General features: G+C 41.9%; 1 protein-coding gene across 1 annotated transcript; it reads left to right on the top strand.

Annotated features, from left to right (window-relative positions):
* Positions 1-412: 412 nt before the first annotated feature.
* LOC147436776 (receptor-like serine/threonine-protein kinase At1g78530) lies at positions 413-19,383 on the top strand. The gene is made up of 14 exons (XM_086486202.1): positions 413-931; positions 1,053-1,188; positions 14,520-14,591; positions 14,683-14,754; positions 15,530-15,601; positions 15,709-15,780; positions 16,876-16,947; positions 17,034-17,105; positions 17,208-17,326; positions 17,453-17,590; positions 17,698-18,030; positions 18,129-18,383; positions 18,496-18,626; positions 18,801-19,383. Exons 1-14 carry the CDS (start codon positions 841-843, stop codon positions 19,071-19,073), a joined length of 1,908 nt encoding a protein of 635 aa, XP_086342328.1. The 5' UTR covers positions 413-840; the 3' UTR covers positions 19,074-19,383.
* The last annotated feature ends 7,649 nt before the right edge of the window (positions 19,384-27,032 follow it).

Genomic DNA, 27,032 nt, shown 5'->3' with positions numbered 1-27,032 from the left:
TTAAATACTTTTAAGGGTACCCCCACACGAGAGGGGGTAATTGTTATTGGATTACCCCTCCTCTCTCGCAGAACTACACCTCTTTGAGGTGCAGTTGGATTTTGCAAAGGTTACCCCCTCTTCCCTTTTCGCGTGTGCTTGTGCACATGTCAAATCAAAAAAGTAAGTGTCTTGTCTTACAAATTACCCCCTCCCGTGTGGGGGCCCTCTAATTTTGTTCATCTCCTGCGGGACTCGGCTCTAAGAAACTATAAGAGGGAGAGACACATGATAGTGAGAGGGTGGGGTCAAATCTTGGGTCATCAAAGTTTCCATTCGACGTTTAGCCAAGAATGGAGTTGGGAATCTGGGATGACTCATTTTAGAGTTTAAAAGGGACCCCCTCGGTGTCTGTTTCTCTCGGGTGTAGCCCTGGCTGCGCTCGCGAATCGCGATCCTATCATTTGGAAAGTACAGTCTAGCAGCTCTGCGTAACAGCCTTGCCTCTACTTCTCCTCCCTCTTCGGGCCGGTTTCTCCTCTCTTCCTCTCTCTCTCTCTCTCTCTCTCTCTCTCAGAGTCTCAGCAGATGAGAGAGAGAACGCTCCCGTGGAGCCGTGGTGCTCCCGTGGTCAACTCGCTTATAAAAGAGGTCTATTTTCTGTTGTGGCTTTCTCGTGCCGCTGCAGAAAGTTGCACGCTCTCTATTCACACTTGCAGCTACCGACCACCAGCACCAGGCAGCTGCTTTCCTCCGCAAGCCCTGTAAATACCCCTGGAGCAGACACCTATCATTTGACATCACACTCAGCATTGCCCAGAGAGAGAGAGAGAGAGAGAGAGAGAGAGAGAGAGCGTGGGGATGGGCTACTCTGCATTTTACTTGCTTGTCTTCTCCTGCTATGTTGGGTCTCTGTATGCAGGCTTTTTTGCCCACGCTCTTCCAACAGAAGGTAAGCTCACAGCTCTCTCTCTCTCTCTCTCTCTCTCTCTCTCTCACACACACACACACACACACACACACACACACACACACGAATAGCATGCATTGACCCTCTGCTCAATTTCATGCAGGAATGACTTTACTGGTCTTTAAAGAAGCAGTTGCTGATCCTCATGGAGCCTTGGCTGGGTGGAATGCGTCCCATTCATCACCTTGCAACTGGACAGGCATTTGGTGCGATCCCCTCTCAAAAAAAGTCATCTCCATGTAGGTTTCTCTCCTTGCCCTGCAATATCTAGGGCACGAGGCTGCTCAATTTTAGCCACTCTAATAAATATATGCTTTCTGTCGGAGATGTTATGGAGTGCTAAATGTTTGCATACTTTAAGTGAGATTGTGGTATTGAAAATTGCTACTTGATACAAGCAAAAAGACCAGGGAGCTCTTAAGTCTCCTTCAACAATATGGAAATTTTGTGTTCTGGCAATGATTCGAACTCACATCTCTTGTGGAAAAGATTCTTCAATTGTACAGGGCAATGGCAGAGCTACCGGTAGAAAAAACTGATGTTGTCGATATCGCTTTATGGTCTCAAAAAATTTCATTATCACTTACCGAGTAATCTATCAACATTGGCCTCTTCAATCTATGAAGAAAATTAAGTTACATGTGCAACTTATGAGCCATGCAAGATATCTATACATGCATTGCGCGCATGAATAGATGGAAAGAATTCGCTATAGTGAGTGCTTGAAAGTGCAGAGCCTTGAAGGAGAGTTTGTACATGTAGCTCTGCGATTGCCCTACAGGCCTTTACAAAAATGCCTGTTTTTTTGGGCAAAAACAAGAGATTTTAATCATAAGAGCAAGATACTTCAATAAGAACAGAAAGATACTATCAGATGGTGGATGGTTCCCTCAAAACATTGTGGCATATGAGGCAGCTTGCCAGTCCAGCTTGCTGGCCGGCCTCTACAGTAGGACCAACCTTTGTACTTTCCCATGCACGTCAACTCTGAGACCATTGACGATTGAGCCAAGGGCCATTAATGGTACAAGCATTTTTCGATTCCCAAATGAATCAGAGGCGCTCATTGCCCTGATAGTCTTCCACATGAAGGAAGAACAACCAGTAAATTAGCTAAAGTTTTAAGTAAAGTCTTTACCGTGAGGAGAAGAGATTCGTCTGCCTTCATTTCTTGGTGATATGTCTACTTAATTTGCAAGAGAAAAAAGGGTGATCTAGATTAACCACTCCAAGCTGATGAGCCTGGAGTTTGCCATCATTGAGCGGTTGCATTTCTTCCATCTCTCAAACTTGGTCTAAAACCTGCAAAGGATGGTGTTCCACGTAGAGACATGCAAAGCCAATTGGGCTCTCAAAATTTTGAAGATAATTCGATCAGCTATAGGCTTGCGTCCTCGGTTGAGAAGCCAAGGAGAGGAGCTGATCCTGATGTTGTAAGACACTCTCACAAGGTGTGATAAACTATGTCAGCAAGTGTGTTCAAAAGTTTTCTGGATAGGCTTTGTTATCATGAACCTGCTTCTCAAGAGCATTCAGCGGCAATCCTTATCCATCTATAATTGTCATGGGATGGATGTGCTTTGCCACAAGTTTCACTGCTTCCCGCTAATACAGCCACAGAAGCTGTTCCATCTCCCACTTCATCATCTTGAACTTTTGCAGTAGGATTGTCTATGTGAAGAGCTTTTAAAATAGTCACTTAATCGTTTGTAACAGTTTCGTTTTGGCCTGTCTCTGGAGATTGTAAATTTTTGTCCATTCCTTTTGGACCTATAGTCGGTGTATGCCCAGCTAGAGCACCACCTACACTTCTGGCAAGGAAAGTGCTTGGTTTTGCAAAGAAACGAGACTGTTCTCTGCAAGGCTTCTTTAAATGCCAATCGGTAGATTGTTAAGATAAGTCTTACTCTCTTTGTGAGGCCTCTTTGAAGAACGATTAGTGAACCTATCAATTATAAGTGCACGACTCGTGTGCGAGGTTATAAGATTGGCAGATGTAGAACTTGATGTATTGAGATAGGGTATTAGTGAAGTTTAGTAGTGCTTAAGTGAGGGTCTGCACAAATGCATTGCACACTTCCAATCACAGTGTGTAATCGCAACTTCAATGAGATGGCATCAATCATCACTGCCATTAGATTTCCTCCTCAAGCTAACATACTTGACATAGGAATTAAGTTGAGGTTGAGGAACAAAGCTATCAACTATCTTGTCATTTCAAAAGTCTGTGAAGGCTCCTATGTGTTGGGATTGTGGCCTTTGGCTTATCATTTCAAAAGTCTGTGAAGGTTCATATGTGTTGGGATTGTGGCCCTTGGCCTATATCAACAACTAGCATGTGAGAATTATCTCTTCTATAGTCAGCAGCCCAGTCATCAAATGAGCATGTGAGGGCACATGGTCTAGCACACCTGGTAGGTGAGTTGCACAAGAGTCCAAAAAAGTATCCCAAATACCCTAGCTTTCCACATCCTACGGACCCACTCTTCCCCTTCGGGGAGTTGCCCCTTGAGTCTTGGGGAAGATACCTATGTGACCCTTGAGAGGTGCACCTAGCATGTTGTTTAGTTTATTATTAACCAAGTTATCATTTCTGTCTATGTAATATTTTTAGCTAAGGCTACAGTTAAATGAAAATGATTTTTGTGTACACAAGATGAATATATGAATTTATGAATTTATTGGTACCAATTAATTATGAACGGGTAAATTTCTAGTGCAATGTGCCATTTGGGAATTTATCCCGGTCCGGACAGTATGATAAGTAGAGTAGTAACCGGACGCAGTGCAGAACCGATCAGAACAAGCGCATGAATAAGATGGTGTCCCTAACGGGCTCAGAAAAGTCATAATTTAATATTTTCACCGTGGTTGCCCACAGAATTGGCCAGCCGGACAGAGTGTAAATACGTCTCGGCGAGAGTAGACAAGTTGAGTAGAAAGAGGCATGAAAACGAACGAGCTAATTATGCTCCAGTTTGGTCAGAACATTGGATTTATACGTGTGTTTTTAAGTTAAAAGGTTAAAACCTTATAAACTCAGTGGCCAGACATTATGAACGCGGTCAAATGAGTTAAACATTAAGATAAGAGTTAAAACTCAGCAAACTAGCGTAAGATTTAGAAACCTCCAACGTTGGCAGCTTGTGAGCAGTCTCTCTCTCTCTCTCTCTCTCTCTCTCTCTCTCTCTCTCTCTCTCTCTCTCTCTCTCTCTCGCGTCATCCGGCGAGGTTTTAGCATGCGCAACCTTACATAAGGCCTAGCGCTACCACTTTGTGGGCTTTGACAACAATTTCCACCCTTGCACAGAATTTCCTCTCTTAGGCTCTCAATTCAGCCAACTCTTTCTCTCCCCACGATTTTCTTGCTTTGGTGTGTGTGAAGGCCGTGCAGAGGTTGTGAGTGCGCGGCGAAGGTTGAACACAACCAAAAGAGCTTGTGTGCGTCCCTACGGGGGATACTCGCACTCAGACAAGCATAGTACAGGCTGTCCGCACAAATTTCAGCATTCCGATTGCATCCAGAAGCAGAATTCAGCCAAGAAGAACTCGTGTGGGTACTCCCTACGCGAGTAGATAATAGCATAAGCATTTCCCGCTTAGGAAATCTCAACACAAAGTAGGATTAGCCGTTCAAGGGCTACAGGTATGAAAATTTCAACCAATAGGCTTATGAATTTATGTGCTCTTATGCATTAGAGTAGGTTCTAGGACATGAGCAGCGTATGTTGTTTTAGATTTATGCGCTTGTAATTGTTTAGAAATAATAAGAAATCTCCTTCAAGGGGGGAAGGGGGGGGGGGGGGGGGGGGGGGGGGGGGGCGGGGGGACCAGCCATCTTCTAGTCTTTGTCAATTTTCTTGCATTGTTCTCTCAACTTTGTATCGTGCAGAGTTTTTATGGAAAATCGTAAATAAGATAAAAAATTGTACGATCACGCTTCCGTTTCTGGGACAGTCTACTCTCTCTCTTGCATTGAGTAATTAGCGTGTGAATTAAGTATGCTACTATGAATGCTAGTCTTGCTAATCAAGTTATCATTTGAGTCTACACTCTCTCTCTCTCTCTCTCTCTCTCTCTCTGAGTAATTAGCGATACACCATTGTATCAGATACATTTTGTAACCGTGATGGTCTCATAGGTCATTTTGGCCTTTTGTAGACGTAAATATATCATTTCATTTCATTTCTCTCTCTCTCTCTCTCTCTCTCTCTCTCTTTTTGAGTAATTAGCGTATTGATTAAGAATGCTAGTCTTGCTAATTCTCCCTAAACCTTTCAATTGGTATTAGAGCACTAGGTTGGCATGATTAGCGTTTCCTAATCACTCTCTCTCTCTCACTCTCTCTCAAGTGTTAGTAACAATAAGCTACACGATCATGTTGTAAATCTCATAGATTTTTGGGCATGTTCATTCACCCTCATCTACGAGAGGAGCATGATTAGCAAGAAGTAGGCAAGTAGTGTGTGTAGGTTACTTCATTAGCATTTGGATTGCATTTTATCATCCATTTTGTGCGCTATTGCCCTCTCAATGAATCAGTCCGTTTGCTTGTTATTGCAAAACCTTGTGTGGGGGTAGTGCTCAACGAGAGCTTTCCATAGAGTCCTCAAGCTCTGCATTTTGAGGAGGAAAGCCTCCCCCACTCCATCATCCATTTTTGTGCAAAATTAAGGTGTGTTTGTGAGTTTGTAGGTATAAGCCGCGGCAAGGTCAAGCTTAACTCTACATTATTTGATCTAGCTACATGTAAGGTGCAGCAGAAGTGAATGTTGAACTTTGCTCAAGATGAGTGCTTCGAACTGTGCTCAAGGTTCCTTTTACTTAGGGAAGGGAGAGCCTTCCGTTCCTTTAGTGAGAGAGTGCAATGGACAAACAAAGTGGATGAACACTGTGAATGAGACTGAGAGATAGAGAAGAGAATACGACACCAGAGATGTTGTAAAACCCTCCTCCAAGGGCCCCACTCTCGATGGCGAGAGTGGTCTACTATTGATTGCACAATCTCTACAATGCTTGGACTTGCCGACGATGAGGACGACGACGAGGCTGAAAACTAAATTCGCTAAGGGCTAATCTTTATCTACTGAATTCTGACTCTTATGTCGGTGACGATGTCGATGGCGACGATGCGACGACGACGCGCTGAAAACGAACGCAAATGCTGAAATCTGCGTTGTCCGGGCTGAATCTGACCGTATGGCGAGAATCTGCTGCAGGAAGGTGAGATCTGCGAGGCTTGGGACTTGTTCTGCGATGTCTAAGTGCTGAAAACTGAAAACGTTGGTGCTTGTGTTGGTTCCGTCGCGGTAGATCTGCAAAACCTTGAAATGCCTGGCAGATGTAAAAACGGTAGGGTTGAAAATTGTCCTGCTGCGGTGAATCTGCTAACGCTGGGGCTTCTGCTTCTTGCTATCGCCAGGAATCTGCAAGATCCAAAAACGCTGGCTGATCTGGTCCAAAAGGCTAGGTTTATGATGTGGAGCAAAAACGCTAGGCCTCTTGGGGGTTCTACTGAGAAGTTGCCTATTGAGCAAGGTGCTCCTACTGCCTCTTCTGCCAGAAAGTGCTAGCGCTAGGTTTGCTTATATACAAACTTAGCAAAATTGCCATACCTACTTTCCAACAAAAGTCACTTAAAAATAATAATTGAAAAATGTCAAAAATAGGGAAAATAGGTCTATGCACTGTAAAAATGCTACTAATGGGATCTGACTGGAATCTGATGGTCATGCTGTGTGCAACCAGAGGATATGCTTCTAATTTAAGTGTCTGGACATGCACGGTCTGCGAAGAGACTCACAAAAGTGCCAGATCACTTCCTATTCTAGACTGACTTGATTGAACTGAACCCTGGTCATGCTGTAGCTTGTCCACGGACACATAGGGTTGGATGTGTCACGTGACACTACACGTGCAAGCCCACTTGGGGACTTGGCTTAGCTCACCATACTTTGAATAGTATGTGCATATGAGGACATGAGTTCATCGCTTTAATAAGTGGGTCCCCACTGTGCGTCCACGCCCTTGTGCCCTTTTTTGGGCGCACACTGCGGGAAACCTCATTCCCGCGTGCGCTTCCTAAAAAAAAATCCCAAATCCTTGTCCGCTAACTAAGCCCACTATCTCGCGTCTTCTTTTGCTCTGCAAAGCTCAATACTATTTTAAGAGAGCAATCCTGCTCACTTGTAGCAAAGCCAAAGCACCAACATATTCAAAGCATCTTCAAGCATTTTAAAGGCCTTCAAATGTAAGGTGCAGCAGAAGTGAATGTTGAACTTTGCTCAAGATGAGTGCTCCGAACTGTGCTCAAGGGTTCCTTTTACTTACGGAAGGGAGAGCCTTCCGTTCCTTTAGTGAGAGAGTGCAATGGACACAAACAAAGTGGATAAACACTATGAATGAAGGTGCTGAGACTGAGAGATAGAGAGAGAAGAATACGACACGAGAATGTTGTCAAACCCTTTTCCGAAGGCCCCACTCTCTATGACGAGAGCGGTCTACTATTGATTGCACAAATCTCTACAATGCAATGGACTTGCCGATGATGTCGACGACGATGAGGACGGCGATGAGACGGGCTGAAATCTGAAAACGCTAATGGCTGAAATCTGCAAAACTTTATCTGCTAAATTTGACTCTATGTCGATGACGACGATACAACGACGACGCGCTGAAAACGCAGATTTCAAACGCTCGTCGATCTGACTGTGTGGCGAGGATCTGTTGCGGGAAGGTGAGATCTGTGAGGTTCGGGGCTTCTATTGCGGTGTCTTCATGCTGAAAACTGAGAACACCGATGCTTCTGGGGTTTCTGTCGCGATGAATCTGCAAAACGCTAGGAGTCCTACTGATCCAAAAATGCTAGGGCTGATTCTGCTAACGCTAGGGCTGATCTGTGATCTGATGCCAAAAGCCAAAAAGCTAGGTGTCTTGCTGTTATGCTACTGCCGAGGCTGATTTGCCATGCAAAAACGCCAAGGCCTGCTGTTGATGGAAAACGCTAGGCTTCTGCTATAGCAAAAACGCTAGGTTTGCTGTTGGGGAGTCTTCCTGAGAAGGTGCGAGTTGAACACACGGTTCCTGCTATCTCTTCTGCCAGAAAGTGCTAGCGCTAGGGTTTCTTATATACTTGTCAAATCACCCTACCCAGTTTCCCAACAAAAGTCACTTAAAAATAATAAGTGAAAATTGGCTAAAATAGGGAAAATAGGTCTATGCACTGTAAAAATGCTCTGGATGGGTTCTGATGGGAATCTGATGATCATGCTGTGTGCAACCAGAGGATATGCATCTACTCTAAGTGTCTGGACATGCACAGTCAGTCTGTGAACAGACTCACAAAAGTGCCAGAACACTTCCTAATCTAATTGAACTGAACCCATGTCATGAAGTAGCTTGTCCTCGTACACATAGGGTTAGATGTGCATGTGACATCCCCTCCTTTTCAAAGTGAGGTACTAGTACCGAACTGTATGGCGTCAAGGGAGATCGCCAACAGTGTCTGGAATCCTGGGAAAAACTCTTCGCCGGTCCACTCTGATGTGTGGATCGTGCGAAACTTGAACTTCATAAAGGTCTGCAACGCTTGCTTCTTTGGGCCGCATCGAAAGCGACAAAGTCATCTATGGCTCCTTCAATGCTTCAACTTCGTCTATAGTCATGTGTCTGCTTTCTTCAAGAATCTCCGAGGTTGAAAATTTCTGAAACCACTTTCAACACAAAAACATGAACATACCCCTTCCATGGAAAGTGACTGGAAAAATTCTAGTCTTTTTTTAAAGACGGTGCATGCAATGTAGATGAACATATAGACGGAGTGGCAAACACACGCAAACAACGGGGTCGAATCTTGTCTTTCTCATTTAAATGAATCGACTGTGGCAAATCACAATGGAAATGCCGATGCTTGATGTTCAATCCTTCTTGTGCTCTTTCAGATGCTGTGTCATGCCAAGGAAGAGACATTGAATATGAATTCCTTGGGTACAAACATTTCATCTTTTCATGAGTAATCTGTATACATCCGTGCTCATTCATGAGTGAATCGTGCTTAGCGTACAATATGGCATGCCTGTGAAAAGGGATCACATAAGGATGGTGACTAAAATACAGGAAAGCATCACGAATGAAACACTCGAACAATGCGTGCTGTGGGGGTTCTTTGGACCTCGACTCGAGAGCCAAGATTGGTTCTTCATGATCTATCAAATCTGCAATGAGGTTAGCTTCACTAGACAAAGTATCAACTAAACCATCATCCTTGTGAACAATCACATCATTATCATGCTCGTGAATAATCACATCTTGACCATGCAAATCATCATGCTTATTATTATCATGCAAATCATCATGTTTATCATCTCGCTTATTATTATCATGCAAATCATGTGTATCGTGCTTTGGAGAAGACAAGACTGAGAGTCTCCTTCTCCTGATTCTTTGCAATCTGCGCCTGCACATTAGAAAAAAGTCGGAACAACTCTTGCATGTGTTGGGCTCTCTGTGCTTCCTGCTCTAACCGTCTTTCTTCGCGCTCGCGATCCAATTCGGCTATTCTTTCTGCGGCCACCAAGCGCACTTGCTCGTGCTCACGCTCTAGGGCTGCCATTCTTTCTTCGGCCGCCAAGCGCGCTTGCTCGCGCACACGTTCTATGGCTTCCATTCTTTCTTTGTGCTTGTGATCCCGTTTTGCTTTTCTTTCTTCGCGTTCACGAGCCAATTCTGCCTTTCTTGCTTCGTGTTCTAACTTTCTGTCCATCATCATCGTGTCAAAAGCCTCCATAGGAGTTAGTGAAATCCTTGGCGTAGATGGGGAAGGGGGAGGGTCGGAAAAACCTCTTGGTGGGGAAAACTCTTCTTCGCCACTCCCATGCTCACCACCTCCATGCGAAGTATCCATTCCGCTTCGGGTGATGACCATCCACTGAAGTTCACGAGGAACTTGGGTTCTTGTGGTTCTTGGGTTCTTGAGGTTCTTCTTTAGCTTGCAATATGTGTTAGAGAAGGATATTCTCTTACCCGAGCTCTTCTCTTTCCCACGGGCGCACCCATTGGCGGCCTTGCGCTCACACCAAGGTTGCTTTTTCCCACCTCACGTCGATTGGCCGGCCGCTAAGTGCATGATCCACTCTCAATGAGTGAAAAGAGAAACAAAGGGAGGCTAGACAAGCTCTTCTTTCTTGGGTTTCCTGTCACTCTTCAAAAACACGATTAGGAATCGACACGCCCAAGAGGACTTGGATTACATGCGATCGCAACAAGCAAAAAATTTCTTGTGGTTCTTTCCTTGAGTGATACAGAACAGTGCCAAAGCTTTGATACCAATGTAACGTGCAGCGGAAGTGAATGTTGAACTTTGCTCAAGATGAGTGCTCCGAACTGTGGTCAAGGGTTCCTTTTACTTACGGAAGAGAGAGCCTTCCGTTCCTTTAGTGAGAGAGTGCAATGGACATAAACAAAGTGGATAAAAACTGTGAATGAAGGTGTTGAGACTGAGAGATAGAGAGAGAAGAATACGACACCAGAATGTTGTCAAACCCTCCTCCGAAGGCCCCACTCTCTATGACGAGAGCGGTCTACTATTGATTGCACAAATCTCTACAATGCAATGGACTTGCCGATGATGTCGACGACAATGAGGACGGCAACGAGACGGGCTGAAATCTGAAAACGCTAATGGCTGAAATCTGCAAATCTTTATCTGCTGAATTTGACTCTATGTCGATGACGACGATGCAACGACGACGCGCTGAAAACGCAGATTTCAAACGCTCGTCGATCTGACTGTGTGGCGAGGATCTGCTGCGGGAAGGTGAGATCCGCGAGGTTCAGGGCTTCTATTGCGGTGTCGTGATGCTGAAAACTGAAAAGCCTGATGCTTCTAGGGTTTCTGTCGCGATGAATCTGCAAAACGCTAGGAGTCTTGCTGATCCAAAAACTCTAGGGCTGATTCTGCTAACGCTAGGGCTGATCTATGATCTGATACCAAAACGCTAGGTGTCCTGCTGTTCTGCTACTGCCGAGGCTGATCTCCCATGCAAAAACGCCAGGGCCTGTTGTTGATGAAAAACGCTAGGCTTCTACTGTTGGCAAAAAACGCTATGTTTGTTGTTGGGGAGTCTTGCTGAGAAGGTGCTTGTTGAACACACGCTTCCTGTTGCCTCTTCTGCCAGAAAGTGCTAGCGCTAGGGTTTCTTATATACTTCCTTGTCAAATTGCCCTACCAAATTTCACTTAAAAATAATAAGTGAAAATTGGCTGAAATAGGAAAAATAGGTCTATGCACTGTAAAAATGCTCTTGATGGGTTTTGATGGAAATTTGATGATCATATTGTGTGCAACCAGAGGATATGCATCTACTCTAAGTGTCTGGACATGCACTGTCTGCGAACAGACTCACAAAAGTGCGAGAACACTTCCTAGTCTAACTGAACTGAACCCATGTCATGAAGTAGCTTGTCCACGTACACATAGGGTTAGATGTGCACGCGACATCAAAGTATCCCGACTTCAAGCATATGATATAAAAGCTCCAAGGCTAAAATTTTTACATCTCAAAAGCTTTGAACTTCAACATTCAAGGGCAACCATCAAGCTTCAAAAGATTTGTTTAAAAGGCTTTCAAAGGCCTTTCAAGGCATCAAAAGCTACCGACTTCGAGCTTTAAGCAAATGAATATCTCTCTCTCTCTCTCTCTCTCTCTCTCTCTCTCTCTCTCTCTCTCTCTCTCTCAGGTATTCACGGGACCGAGGTTTACTCTGAGGAGAGCAGCAGAGACTAGACTGTCCAGAGCCTATGCGGCATTGGGAGGGCTAGAGAGGATGTGTTCGCAGGTTCAGTTTCAAGAACCACGAACAAAGTTATGGCTCGTTGATACTTTGGTTGCTTCAGCTATGCTTTATGGGGTCCAAGTGTGGGGACCATCTGTGAATCATGACAGTTGGAGGAACATGGAGAGACCCTTGGTATTTATGATATCCCGGATGATTAGAGCCAAGGCCTCCGTACCACATGCGATTATTCGAGCGGAGGTAGCCGCCCCTCCTATAGAGATTGAGGCTCTTACCAGATCAGTGTCCTTTATGCACAGTCTATGGGATACACATAGAGGCAGATATACCAGATTGGCTGTCAGAGAGCTCCATTGTATCAGCTTTCACCCTACCCCTACCCACTATTCTCTTTTTAGGTTCTTTGTACTTTTTGTACCGAGACCTGGTATTGGATTCACCACATGTAACCTTTTGGTCTCATAGGTCATTTTGGCCTTTTGAAGACGTTAATATTACATTTCATTTCATTTCTCTCTCTCTCTCTCTCTCTCTCTCTCTCTCTCTCTCTCTCTCACACACACACACACACACACACACAATAAATGGAGGGTGACAAACCGGAATTGGGAGCTACACAGATTGTGGTTGAGGCACTTACTAGATCAATATCATACATATATGGCTTGTGGGAGCTTCCAGGTCATCATAATGTTAGATTGGCCCTTGTGTCATCTCGAGAGCTAGCCATGGGAGGAGACTCTAGATGTTGATATGCACAAAGTGATAGATGCCAGCTTGGTTTCAGTTGCTTGGCTTTACTATCGCCAGATTACCACCATTTTAGTACTCTTTGAACACTTCATCACTTGCATTCCCACATTCAGAGATCAACATGATAATCAGATATGATCTCACGCATTGATACAGAGTGGACATGGATGACTCCTTCTCAGGACTTGGGGAAGAGAGTGGCTTTTAAGCAGTTCCTTCACATTACCGAGGATATATTTATTTAACGGCCGAGAATATGTGGATTCACACCAGTCGCACGGGCTTCGATATGCCATAGGATAGCTTCAGACCTCCTCCCATTAGCTGTTGCGGATATGCCACTATGCAAAGTCGAGCTAGAGACAGAGGAGCACTACATATGTCGGTGACTAGTATATTATGAGATATGGAGATGATTTCACTGTTTCTTCAGAGAGGGATTCGGGCCTCTCTCTAGGGTGATGGATTACATTGATCAGAGATATCCTGGACAATTCTTGCTGGAGCTATGTAGACACAAACATGCTTTATTACAGAGCTCTAGTTCAAAATTCCGGTGATGCAGCTACCTTTACTCATATTCCGACATTCACGCACTTGCTTCCACTGCGTGTGGAGTTCCACCAGCATGCATCTCTTCAACGGATACACTAAAAGACCTTGCAACGGATAGCACTCTTGAAAACAAAGAACAAGTGCTAAAATGTGAACAATAGATGAACCAGCAGAGCTAGCTGGTGGCCTATCTGCCAAAGTTTGATCTCCCTAGTGAGCTGCCCATGTAAGTACCACCACATGAAAACTCTCATGCGATGTGATAGTAGCCAGATTGAACTTCTTCGGACGTTTCCTCTGGATATCGCCTGGTTCACCACAATTTGTGATAAATCACCGCTTTCTTGGAAGCTCCATCAGAAGTATCATCCTTGTGTTGTTTTTGCTTTTGGTTCAATGTCCTAAATGACTATCCCATTAAGGCTCAAAGCCCCCTCTAAGTCCAGAACTCCGCACTTGATCCTCTTGATCCAACATCATGGGAATTAATTGCTCCCAAGTCAAGTGAGTGGTCCCTCCCAAGTAATCAAGGCTGAATAGAATGAAGGATCACCTGCCATTTTATGAATGTGATCCTTCATGAGGAGGTGTCCTTGGCCTTCATGGCACCGTAGTCCATTGAGTCGTTATAACTTATAACCTGTGTGGTTTGGTCTGTGACAGTTGAGCTCTTTGTAGTTGGACACTAGTCCAGACCAAAGTCCAAAGGGATGTTTGTTGGGATTGTGTCCTTTGGTCAATACCGACAACTGACATGTGAGAATCATCTCGTCTACAGTCAACACCCAAATCATCATATGAGCAGTGAGGGTACATAGTGTAGCATACATGGCAAGTGAGTTACACAAGAGTCCAAAAAGGTATCCTAATCACCCTAGCTTTCCACATTCTATAGAGCCATTCTTGCCCTTGACCTTTGGGAAAGATACCGATGTGACCCTTAAGAGGTGCACCTAGCCACTTGCAGTTACTATATAAGTAACCATTTTTTGTACACTTCAAGCATATTGTTAGTTTATCATTAATCAAGTTATTATTTGACTCTCTCTCTCTCTCTCTCTCTCTCTCTCTCTCTCTCTCTTGCATTGAGTAATTAGTGTGTTAGTTAAGTATGCTACCATGAATTCTAGTCTTGCTAATCCTCCCTAACTAAACCTTTCAATGTGTGTTGCTCCACATACTTGTTTTGGTGATGTCTTATCCTTGTTTGTCAAAGTTGAGTACTTGTTTCAAAGTTCCAATCAACGAAGCTTCTTTAACTTATGTTGCCTACGCCTTCCCTCAAAGCCTTTTCAAGTGAATGATGGTTTGATTTCATCTATTTTTCTTTAGAAACAAATAAAGTGAGCTAGTTTTTTCTTTACGTGTTCTCTTGTATTCCCTGCTTTTTTGTTTATGTGAGTGTTTTAGTCTCTCTTATGAAGGTATATATTTTCCTCATGCTTGATGTTTCATAAATATTCTGCAGAGATCTTGCCGGAAAGGGCTTGAGTGGAGTTCTTGTTGCTGAATTAGGAAGTCTCAAGAAGCTGCACAGAATGTAAACTGCCATTCTTTTTTTGATAAACTAGAGTTGATGTTTGGGTGGAAGCACCAGCACTCTGATATTCCTTGCTTGGTTATCCTACCAGGTACTTGCATTACAACAACTTTTATGGGGGGATACCCCTGCAGTTGGCCAATTGCACGCGGATGAGAGCCTTGTAAGTTTTTGTGATTTTCGTTATCATCAAGAGGCTTTGTCTTTTATCTTGCTTTGATGAAGTACAGATGCAGGATGAGCTAATCTTTTGATTTCAATGCATGATCAACTTCGTTCATTTCTTTTTTTGAAAAGAATTATCTTGATTATACTGTGGTTACAAGAAATTGAAATTAATAGATCTATTGAGTAAAGTAGATGGTTAATGATTTTGACAGTTAGGTTGCTATAGCAAGGTTGGCTGATTCAGGTTAATGTCTCTTTTCTTTTGAACCGAAACCTTCTCAAGCTCAAAAATTTCTTCAACAAATATTAGGTAACTATAATGCATAGTTACAGGGAATGACCATTTTTAGGCTTCCCTGTTCTGAATCCCCTCTACATGTTTTAGACGTGAGTATCCATAACAAGGAATGGCAATCCCTGCCTTAAGTCCACAAGGAAAATTATCTTGAAGTCTAGCAATGTGATAGCTTGCTTTGTTGTTCCAATCCGATGACTGCTGCCTTCTCACAAGTAGATAGTTGGATGTATTCTTGCTCTCTTTCAGAGCATACGACTTGTCTCTGTTGTAGCTATTTGATATCAAATTCTCTTGACCTTAGGGCCAGCTTCAGTCTAATGCCATACTGTAGAAACAACCAAGCAGAGGCCAAGTGGATGCTTGCATGTTTTTTCCTGCGCACAAAATTCTGATGTTTCATTAAGTCACTCAGGTAGAAATTTTCAAGGGCTGTTTTGTAACACATGGTGGAGTTTTTTGCAATTATTTGCAGGAGCCTTCATCATAACAACTTCAGTGGAATAATACCTCCTCAATTCGGCAATTTCAGTCTGCTCCAGGCCTTGTAAGTTCTTCAGGAGGTGTAAGTGTGAAGATCCTTTGTCTTTGAATGTCAGTTACCATGGAGAATCTCACAAGAAAACCTTGTTCACTTTTGGCTGGTTTATCCAGGTATCTGCACAATAATCATCTCTCTGGACCTATTCCCATGACCTTTGGAAATTTAAATGCAATCAGAAACTTGTAAGTGCTCCAGCCAAAAAACTAAGGTTTAGAAAAAGTAATAAAATGTCTGTTATGTTTTTGTTTGCAAAACATTTACAGGTTTTAAAAATCGGTTGATTGTCAGTTTTAAACCTTGATTGTGATCATTTGTTTTTGTATGTCTGGTGCATTTGAGGGTATCATGTATTATGTTTTCTGTGAGCAGATTCAAGTAGAGATCTAATCCACCCAGAACTTTTCTTCTTCATTGAATTTTATGAATGAGGGCCACACTGCCAGAGCATGATTAATAGCCTTACTATATATCAAGGACTGTCTTTTAATCATTGAAGTCCATTGCTCCCCTGTGTTTCTCTATTTCAAGTATGCTTGTTAGCTGAAAAAGTTGTTGGTGGGAAAAGGGGAGAACCTTTGCCTTGTGAAACGACTTCTGGCTTGGAGTGTTGTGCTTTCTAGGTTGGTAAAGGTATTAAATCTTCACTGAGGTACCTCACTGACTGAGAAGAGTGTGAACTAACTCTGTCCAGATACTAGTGATTGTATCCGTGGAAGGGGAAGGCTGACCACCAATAACATGCAAGCATCTAGCCTTCCAAATCATTCACAAAGTGACTGCAACCACAGTTGCGAAAATGATCTCACGAGGGTGTGGCTCAAAAGCGTGTATAGCATCTGGCAACATGTCCAAAGTGCCCCGTTGGTAGCCAAGATGTGCCAAGAGGAAAATGGGATCTTCCTCTTCCCCCTCAAAGGTAAGGTGAGAACCCAGGACCTGTAACAACCAACAAACTGCACCCTGAGAGACAAAGCTTGTGTGTACACCCATTCGAGAAAGCAAGGCACAAATTGCACACCAGACCATATAAGCATGAGTGCAAGACAGTGGCTAATAGTCCCATCTACATATAATGCCCATCGCAAACTGGGGTTGCTAGGATTAGGGATCACCCTACTTTAAGTTTTGCTCTTAAGATTACTGTAGCTTCATTCAGATGCAGTGTGATGGATCATCTACTATCATGGATGGGCAACTTTATTTGCTTTCATTAGAGAGTATATATAGACTGAGGGTTTTTATGAATGATTCATTGGAAGTCTGATCTTTCGCAATAGGGACCTCTCTTACAACACTCTCAATGGCAGTATTCCATCAGAACTTGGAAACTTGAGCAACGTGGTAAACTTGTAAGACTTTTCAAATTTTCTTGTCAGCAGTTTGCGAAGCGTTGTAACGTCCATCTCCTTACTAGCTCCTTTTCTTGTGTGCACAGGAATTTGTCCTACAATCAGTTGAGCGGGCCAGTTCCCTCAAATGGAGTACTTTCAAAATTTGGCAATGGATCGTAAGATTCTACAATGGAAACATGTCTTGCATCCGTAGGTGTTCCTACCTGACAGTTGATTCAGCCATTAAGATAAACAGTTTCCGATGTGATTTGTCACAGGTTCTTTGGCAATATACAGCTCTGTGGTAGTGAAGGATTTTCAGCTTGCTCACCTCCATCGTCAGCACCCGTGTCAGTCAATAATCTAGTAGCCCCTTCTAATCCTGGAACTTCAAAAGGTATTTGCCATGGACCCCTATTTACCCTGTTGGCTTCCAGACATCGTGGCATTGGTGGACTGTTTGCTTCCAGCAGTTCTTTTGACGAAAGCCATAGCCAACACTGACTATTCAATGCCATTCCAGGAGCCCATCGTTTGAGCACGCTTGCGATAGCGGGAATCTGTATTGGGGCATTCCTCCTTTTCAAGGCCGTATGCATTTTGACTTTACTATGGAGATGGTCAAAGATAAGAAATCACAAGGAAATAAACGTGGGCAATGGTATGTACTGTTGCACCGCCCTGCTCTTTGACAGTAGCTGTGTTTAGCTTGGCTTGAGGATAGCTATTTTAAGTGATTGCTTTTGATCATGCTCCCGTCTCTCGCAGGAGGTAAGCTGGTAATGTTTCAGGGAGGCACCTCAATGTCTTCTTCCCGGGATTTACTGAAGGGAATTGGGAAATTGGAGCGCAAGGATGTGATAGGAGAAGGAGGCTATGGTGTGGTCTATAAACTGGTGCAAAAGGACTCAAATGTGTTTGCTGTCAAGAAATTGAAACACTGTTTAGAGTCTGTTCGAGGATTTGAGGCAGAACTGGAAACTCTTGGCTCTATCAAGCATCGCAATCTTGTCAAACTGATGGGATATTGTACATCCTCAACTGTCAAGCTTCTAATATATGAGTTCTTACCTAATGGTACTCTGGGACAGCTCCTATATGGTAAGCTTGTATTGGGTTGAGCTCATGAGTGCTCCCAGTTTCTCTGGAACTTTATTCTTCAGCTCAATTGCCTGAATATGAATGGGTTGGATGTTTAGGTCAGGGGTCTGACGTCAAACCTCTGGAATGGCCAATTCGGCATGGTATTGCATTGGGAGTTGCTAGAGGCCTTGCATACCTTCATCATGATTGCAACCCGCGGATTATCCATCGGGATATCACTGCCTCTAATGTTCTCTTAGATGCAAATTTGCAAGCACATATCACTGATTTTGGTTTGGCAAGAATCCTTGGTCTTTATGATACGCATGTGACAGCCACAGTTGCCGGCACGTTTGGATACATTGCCCCTGGTATGTTTTGTTCTTTTTCCTTTTGATATATTCCACCTCATTTCTACAAGGAGTTTAAGATTTTCCAAAAGGCTTGGTAAGTCCATCACGGGGATGCATTTTTTGTTTTCAGAGTATGCTGAAGGTGGACGAGCAACCGACAAGATAGATGTTTACAGCTTTGGAGTTGTTTTGCTGGAGCTATTGAGCAGGAAAAGGCCTGCAGATGGAAACGACGGAGAAGATTTAGGACTGGCTGCATGGGTATCAAGTCTAGCTGAACTTCTTGCAGTTTTCTTTCTTATTTCGGCATTCTAGTGTTTCATTTGAAGCTTTTGAACTAAAATCATTACAGATTGCTCTTGATTTTCTTTCCGGGATAACATGTCATGCATTTGTTAATTTATAATGCTGGAGAATTCTCTCATCAATGTGCAGGCAAGGAGGTTACATGAGTCGGGCAAGGGCGGTGACATTGTCGAGAAATACCTGAGAGTCACAGCACCTTTGGAGGAGCTTCAAACAGCTGTTCTTGTTGCTCTCTCTTGCATTTCCAAGAAGCCAGAGAATAGGCCTTCAATGAAGCAAGTAGTAGAGTATCTGGAGATGGATGAGTTGCACCTGTCAACCGCTGCAACGTCGCAAATAACGGAGACGGCTGAAGGTGGAGAATGTAAACCAGATGAATTGAGAGGAGTAATGATTCAGTGACCCTCATTGCATAGCTCTCCCCGCGATGTGAAAATGTTGTGGCATGGATGAACAGGGTTTCTTGTTCTTAATCTCGTGGATTTCATGGCTGCTCCTTCCATTGGTATACATTCCATATTTCAGACTGTGCCTTGGGTTTTTTAGAGGTACTAATGCCTCTTTGATCATGTATCATAACCTTTTGGGCTTTCTACACTGGATCATGAGGGAGTGTTTGTTGTACAATATCCTCAAGCTAAGGTAATCTTGTGACAAGAAAATGTACCTTAATTTGTCAGGCAAGTAGTGGAATGGTGAGCTTTTCTATTCATAGAGGCATCTCTCTCTCTCTCTCTCTCTCTCTCTCTCTCTCTCTCAATAAAAAGTTTTCATCTCCGGTTGCTGCCCACCCTAGATGCTAACTATGCACAGCTGTGTTTTGTTCCCAGCGTCTAGCCTCAGTGTGTGTGTGTGTGTGTGTGTGTGTGTGTGTGTGTGTGTGAGAGAGAGAGAGAGAGAGAGAGAGAGAGAGAGAGAGCGAGCTCTAATTGCACTTGATAGTAACAGAAGGCAGTGTCTTTTTGGTAATGAGATGCAAAAATTTTCATCAGGATTCGTCGGAAGCTCAAGTTGTTTTTGATGCGTTGCAATGGGCAGATCCCTCGCGCTTAAGATTTTCTTTGAAAAGGGCATCATTATCCTTTTTATGGGCAACTTAGGATGTAGCCCATCGGTGTCTCTTATGTGTATTTTGTAGCTCAGGGTATTCTTGTCCGATGCCAAATACACACAAATTATGCATAAAAGCCGCCCGTCGATTGTTTGGTCCACAATTGGTACGGTCCACAATTGGTACATGTTTTTCCACGGTCCTTGACCAAGGACTATCAATCACGCATCAAGCATCGTTGTCCGGTTTAGATTGAGGAGGTTGATTTTTTGAAGTATCTCAAGGAATAATTACTTCAATGTGTGCCCACCTCGATCAATATAAGTTCACTATTTTATGAAATTGTCTGGTGCCATGGGCCATTGAGGTGAAAAATGTTAAGGGCGGGGAGGGGGCCGTTATTTTAAATCTAAGGGCGGGGAGGGGGCTGCTATTGAAGTGGGGAGTTTTTGTTGCTTCTTGTTATGCATGTCATACGTTTGGGCACATGACTTCTAAACGCTCCATAGTTTTAAATCCTTCTACACTTGCTATTGTGCTCCCTAGTATGTCAAAGAGTCACTCCACTTAAGATAAAATGGAAATTATTAAACAACTCCCTCGCAATGGATAGGTGCATAGCGACGAAGGCAATACAAGAATGGTCCTTTTCGTTGTTTCTATGGGCATTTACACTTCTTGAAAGATAGTGAAGGAGAATCAAGAATGGCAAATTCCAAAGAAGGTTGTAATGTCTCGTCGACTTTATCTTGTCAAGAAACTGAACATCTTCTAATCGTACTAGTCCTTTTAGTTCTCCTTTTATTTCCACCTCAGCTACAAAGTTACATTGTTAGAGGTGGCCCTTCAAGCATGGATCTGGTCTCTAAATTACTAGATAGCCCAATGCATGAGGGTCAGTTTTTGAGGCTCGAACACACGAAGGACATGTTGAAGACTTGACATGTTATGATGTTCTTCTTTTGTACATAGTTGGTATATACATTATGTTTTATGCTCCAATATGTCTTCATTATAATTTCAAAGGACTTTGTGATTTGAATAAATGGAGGCTTTTTTCGGCAACTGACATGCATCCGCATATAGTGTGTTTGCAAGGACATAATCAACATGCTTTGACGGGTGAAGATTGACATTTGGTTTGATATGATGTTCTTTTATGCTATTGCTCAATTTTCAAAATTGTTATGCAACTTTGCAACCCGTAGTGGCTCATAACTATGTTTCAAGACGGTGCTTGCTTATTCGATGTTGTTTGTATGGTCAATTTTTTTAATTTGCAGACAACTTAACCTCAATGATCGTTGCATCATGCTAAGATATGGAGGGAGCTTTTTTCTTGTCACCTTAGCTAAATAATGCTTTCCTAAGTGGTGATCTCAACAATGTTCCAAAGTACATCTCTAGAGGCCGTCTTCATATGTGGAGGGCTTAATGCTTAGATTGGGATAATTTGGTATCCAATGTGGGCCTATTGAATTTATGGCGTGATGTTTGCCAGCATGATCGAGGGTTCACTTTCAATCATAATGTATTTAAGCATATTTGGACCACATTGGATAGATGGTATTTGCTTCATGTTGGTCAATTTGATGCTTATGTATCCAAATTATGGATAGATTGGACACTCTTGCTTTCGGATCATGCTCCTTCATGAATATGCTTGTAATATGATATGCCTTGTGATGATGCATAGGCTTTTAAGTTTTGATTGCTCATATTGAATAACAATTGCTTGAAACATGACCTTTTTCAAAAAATTGTTTTTCCATGCATTAGTCTCTCTTGTGAATGGTTCATGTTAGTTCAACATATGCAAATTTTTATTACTTGATATGGGGAGTTTTATATGCATGATGTTTGAGAAGCTGTTCAACAAGCAAAACAAGCATGTGGATCCATCATTCTCAATGCTCAACAAAAGTTTCTTTCATAGAGTGAGCAAGATTAGTCGTTTTGCTGAGAAAAGAGTGTAGATCTGCAAAACACTTTAGAAAACTTAAGAATCATGATGAATAATTACAATTAGAGGAATCTCAAAGTAGACTTGTCGAATTCGTTCCTATGAACAAAGTCGGAGATTACTGTGAGGGAAACAAAGGAAACACAAATCTTTTAGTTGTGGAATATAACAATTCAAAAACCATGGTTGTATTGAACAATGGTTAGGCATTGCCATAGCCGTCAAAGTATTCTGGGAAGCCTATGGTAGACCTGTAAAATCAGGTAAACAAGGATGAAACAATAACTGGTAGATGGTCACATTGAATAGCCCATGGGTTTGCTAGAAAATGTGATTGTCAAATAATGTGGAATTGACTACCAACACACATATTTCATTGTAGATTTTGGAGAGAAATTGAACTATGAGATAATTGTGGGATGACCTTTCTTGAAAAAAATACAATTGATCCAAGATTGGGGAAATGAATGCGTATATTTAAAACAAGTCGGATCAATCACCAAAATAAACCTGAAAGATGGCTCTTACAAAGATGTCTTGAAAACACCTTTTTGAGAACTCCAAAGGCTAATGAGCCGTGCTTTCAAGGAATGCCTACAAAACTTCTTAGAAGTTTATATGGATGACATGTGCGTGCACTCATCCAAATGAGCAGACCATTTTGAGCACCTCAAGAGTGTTTTTTGGAAATACTATCTATATAGGATTTTTTAAAATCCTAAAACGTATGTATTCATGGTTAGACAAGGCAAAATTTTCAGACACATTGTTTTCAAAAATAAGATTGCTACTAATGTATAGAAATTGGTAGTGATTGATGAAATTCCTATACCAACCAATGTCATGGAAGTTCAAGCATTCATGGGGCATTGTGGAAATTTGTTATAATTGGTAAGCCCATGTACGACATGATTACTCAATTTGTATCGACCGAAAAGTAGTGTGACTAGTTATTTTAAAAGCTGAAGCAATCTTTGTCCTTAGGATCTATCTTGAAGGCTCCAAATTGAAATCAAGTTTTCCATGTGTATATTGATGCTTCAAGTTTTGCTATTGGTAGCATATTGGCACAACCAGGAGAGAGAACCATGGATTTTCCCTTCTCATATGCTAGCATCCAATTGGAAACAACAGAAAAGAATTACACCATGACACACACAAAGGACTTTGAATGGTTTCTATTGTAAAAAGTTCAGGCATTACTCACTGAAAGTAAGTTTATCTTCTTCGTAGACCACCAAGCACTACTTTATCTCATCAACAAACCATGTAATATAGGAAGAATTAGAAGATGATTTATCATCTTACTAGGGTTTGACTTTACAATGGTTGTTAAAAAGGGCACCACACATCAGAGAGTTGATTACTTATCAAGGATCACCTTAGGGGAACCTTCCAAGGGAGTTGATGATGATTTGTCATAGGCAAATATGTTTTAAGTTGAGATGATTCCAAGATGGTTGGAGGATCTAGTTACTCTTGAGTAAATTTGAAAATTTCACTTCCTATGACACCACAACTGATCGAACAATTGGCTATGTATCAGCTGTCAGCAAGAAGACTTTGCCAAAAGAATAAAGATGAAATTCTACACTTGAGCATAAGCCCAAAGGAACACGCAAACTATTTGAATCAAACTCATACAACGGTAGTCGGGATCCATTTTGTAGTAGACTAAACTTTGAAAAGACTTATGTAGTTAGGGGTTTATTGATCAAACATGAAAAGAGATGTTCATGCCTATGTAGACAATTTCTCCCAGCAAAAATAGAGTAACCATACCACATGCTACTTAATTCCAAATATATATTGCACCTAAGTGGTTTTTGTAAATATTTAATAGAATATTTGAAAAACAAGAATTCCCTAAAAATATGAGTAAACACCATCAAAGAGTAATTAAAGACGAATATATTCCTTTTTTGAAATAAGCACATGCGAATCTAGCAGGGGGTCATTTCTCCCTTGAGGTCACAACTAGAACAATTCTAATGGATGGAATATGGTGGCCAAGTCTATTTGCATATGCTAAAATGCCAACCAGAATAGGCAACATGTCATCGCGCCAATGATTGGAGCAAGAGCATTTGCTAACTGGGGTATTGACTTTTTTGTTCCTATATAGTCACCAACTTATAAGACTCAAGCACATTATATCATTTTAGCCACAGATTATTTGATTAAGTGGATTGTAGAAAGAGCCACTAGGAAGAATGATGTATGAACCATGGTTTCATTCTTGTATGAATGTATATTCACAAGATATGGACTTCCTATTAAGCTTGTGATTAATTGAGTAAAAACATTTTCTCAATGAGTTGATAGAAAATTTGTTAAATGATTTTATGGATATCCATAATAAATTCATGCCTTATCATCCTCAAGCAAATGGTCAAGCAAAGCACACAAACAAAATCCTTGTAGCTTTGAATTCCACTCCTTTTAATCCGGTTTATGAACTACAATATTTCCAATGGAGTTTTTACTTCCAACACTACCAGTTTCATGTGACCTTTAATGGATGGTTCATGAACTATTTGAACGACTAGAAAATCTTGAATAATTAGATGAGCAAAATAAGCAGCCATTGCACAGACCTATGCTCAAAAGAGAAAACAGAAACACTTCTTTGAGTCTCATTAAGTGACTAATTTTTAAACAAGGATATCTTGTATTAGTCTATTCCTTGAAACAACACATCCCAAAACTCAAGAAAAAGGGGCACGTTCCATTTGTGATTGATAGTGTCTCACCAAGCGAGCTATTAACTTAACCACCTTAGATGGAAAAATCATGTTAATTGGATAAGTGGATGTTGTTTGCGAGAATATAACTTGCCACTACCAATGATCTTTTAAAACAAATACACGCAACAAAAGAATGCAAGATCGAACACCAATAGGTCATTGAAGAGGCTCATGAGGAGGCTTGCATTTGACTGTCGGGATAATGCAACCAAACTCAAAAGTAATGCTAGTTAATATGCTATAGGTTCAAGGCCTCCATTTCACTTAAGCCTTAGAAGAGATTTTTTATTTTTTTTTTAATGATGAGTAGCTAGATGGTTGTGGCATGGATCTTAAAGGATGGAGATAAAGTCAATGCATTAGTAGATATAGGTGCCATAATCAATGTCGTGAGTTATTCCACTTGAAAGAAGGTAACTACCCAACCCTTAGAGTATTGTAGAGCTAAAGTGAAGGCATGTCATAAAGAATTTACTCCAACTTTGGGAATGATCAACCTCATATCTGTACACAAATTTCCCTACTCGCAAATGTTTGTCTGCATTTCAAACAAGCACATGAATGAAGACATGGTACTAGAAGTTCCATAGATGAGAACGTATAAAGCTACTTGGGACTGGGACACAAAGTTCTTCAAACTCACACTTAAAAGGTGGGCAATTGAAAGTTCCATTTTCTTGCAACAAAGAAAAATAGAAGGATGACCTATGAGCTTCAAAGTCGGTAAAACCATGTCTAAGCACAACATTTGTGTCTATCCTCATTACAGAGGCAATCAAGGAACCTAAAAACATTGGATATCAAATCCTTATCAGAATTTTGTGCCCAAGGAACAAGGCAAAAACAAGCAGAGTACTAGCAAACCTCAAGAACCAACCATGAAACAATGCAACAAAGAGAAAGTGCAACCACCTCTGGTGTGGATGCCAAAGAACAAGCTAGAAGCAAAGACACCAATCAAAACAATTTATAGGTGGGTGCCAAAGCTCTAACAACCATCAACTTTGCCAACAAAGCAACAATCAATATCTCAAAAGATCGAACAAAAGGACAAAGATGTTTGTTCACAAATGACTATCAAGGAACGTGCTCAATTGCTTCAAGGTCTTCTTTTAAAGAGAACTATCTAGGAGGAAGCTTTGAAATCAGAAACGCTTGAGCAATTAGCTCAAGACCCTCCTCTTGCACATCATCGAGTTTTACAATGCACTGACATCACAATCATGGTAGACCCAATCAGGGCTATGCATAGACACAACTTTTCACAACACTATCCAAGCTACACATTGTCATCCCGGAGGATTCGGAGGGGGGAGGTATTTTGAATTTTTGGATTTAGGGTTTTATGGAAACACACATGTCTTGGAGAATATGAAGAAGCTCAAGGCACACAACAAAGAGAGTATTTCTTAGTGCACAATGGAAAGATAAGTTAGCCCTAGAATGATGAGCATATATACACTACACACAAGAAAAAAACTCCTAGTGAGGGAAAAAATGCCTCGGCGGTCCTAAGTGTGCTCACACAATTCACTACCTTGTATATGGTAACAAACCCTCCTCGGAGTGATGTGGTGAACAAGAGCTGGCACATAGTGTATCGGGAAGTGTCGTGCTAAGGGGACATGATCAATCCACAAAGGGGAATAAGCCCAAAGCTTTGCAAAAAGCTTCAAACTTCTCATGAGGAAATGCCTTTGTGAAAAGATATGTAAGGTTGCCCTGTGTTGGCACATAAGCCAAGTTGATCTCTCCTACTAAGAGTCTCTCTCTGACATAGTGATAATGCACCTCAATGTGCTTTTTGCGAGCATGAAAAAATGGGTTCCTCGCAAGTGCCATGCACTCTGACTATCACTATAGATGACGTTGGCAATGTCTTTTCCAACACCCAAACGGGCCATAAGGTGTTTGAGCCGTACACACTCAACCATAATTGTGAAGACTACCATGTACTCACCTTCACAATTGGAATTGGACATAGTAGGTTGCTTCTTGCTCAACCATGATATGCATGAACTGTCAAGCATGAAATGAAAACCACTTGTGGACACTTGTGTGTCATAACAACCAGCCCCATTCGAGTCCAAAAAAGCATGTAAATTTGGCAGCAATGATCCCCCCTTGAGATTAAAAAAGTCAAGATGTAAAGTGCCACTCAAGTAGCAAAAAATCCTCTTGACAGCCTGTCAATGCTTAGACCCTAGGCTATACATAACTTTACTAACCTATGAGACTGCAAACTAAATATCTGACCTCATATTGCATACATAAATAAGGCATCCAACGTGACATCGGCAGGATCGCCAACATCATGAAGACTCGATTTCAAACATGTTTCCATTGGACTAGCAATAGGTTTGTAGTCCTCAAGTCCAAACCTACATAGTAATGTCTCTATATAGCTTGTTTGCCACAAGGCAATACCACCATCACACTACTTAAATTGTATGCCCAAATAATGATGCAAAAGCCCCAAGTCTTTCATCTTGAAATCAACATTTAAATCAGCCTTGAATTTAGCAATGTGTGTCTCATTCGGACCAATACTCAGCAAATCATATATGTATAGAATGATGATAAGAAATACATCACCTCAC

This window comes from Adiantum capillus-veneris, chromosome 17 (assembly GCF_014529385.1).
Source record: "Adiantum capillus-veneris isolate H3 chromosome 17, ASM1452938v2, whole genome shotgun sequence".
NCBI classification, from domain to species: domain Eukaryota; kingdom Viridiplantae; phylum Streptophyta; class Polypodiopsida; order Polypodiales; family Pteridaceae; genus Adiantum; species Adiantum capillus-veneris.
Note: the sequence above shows the minus strand (reverse complement) of the source record. Positions and strands in the feature narration are given on the sequence as shown.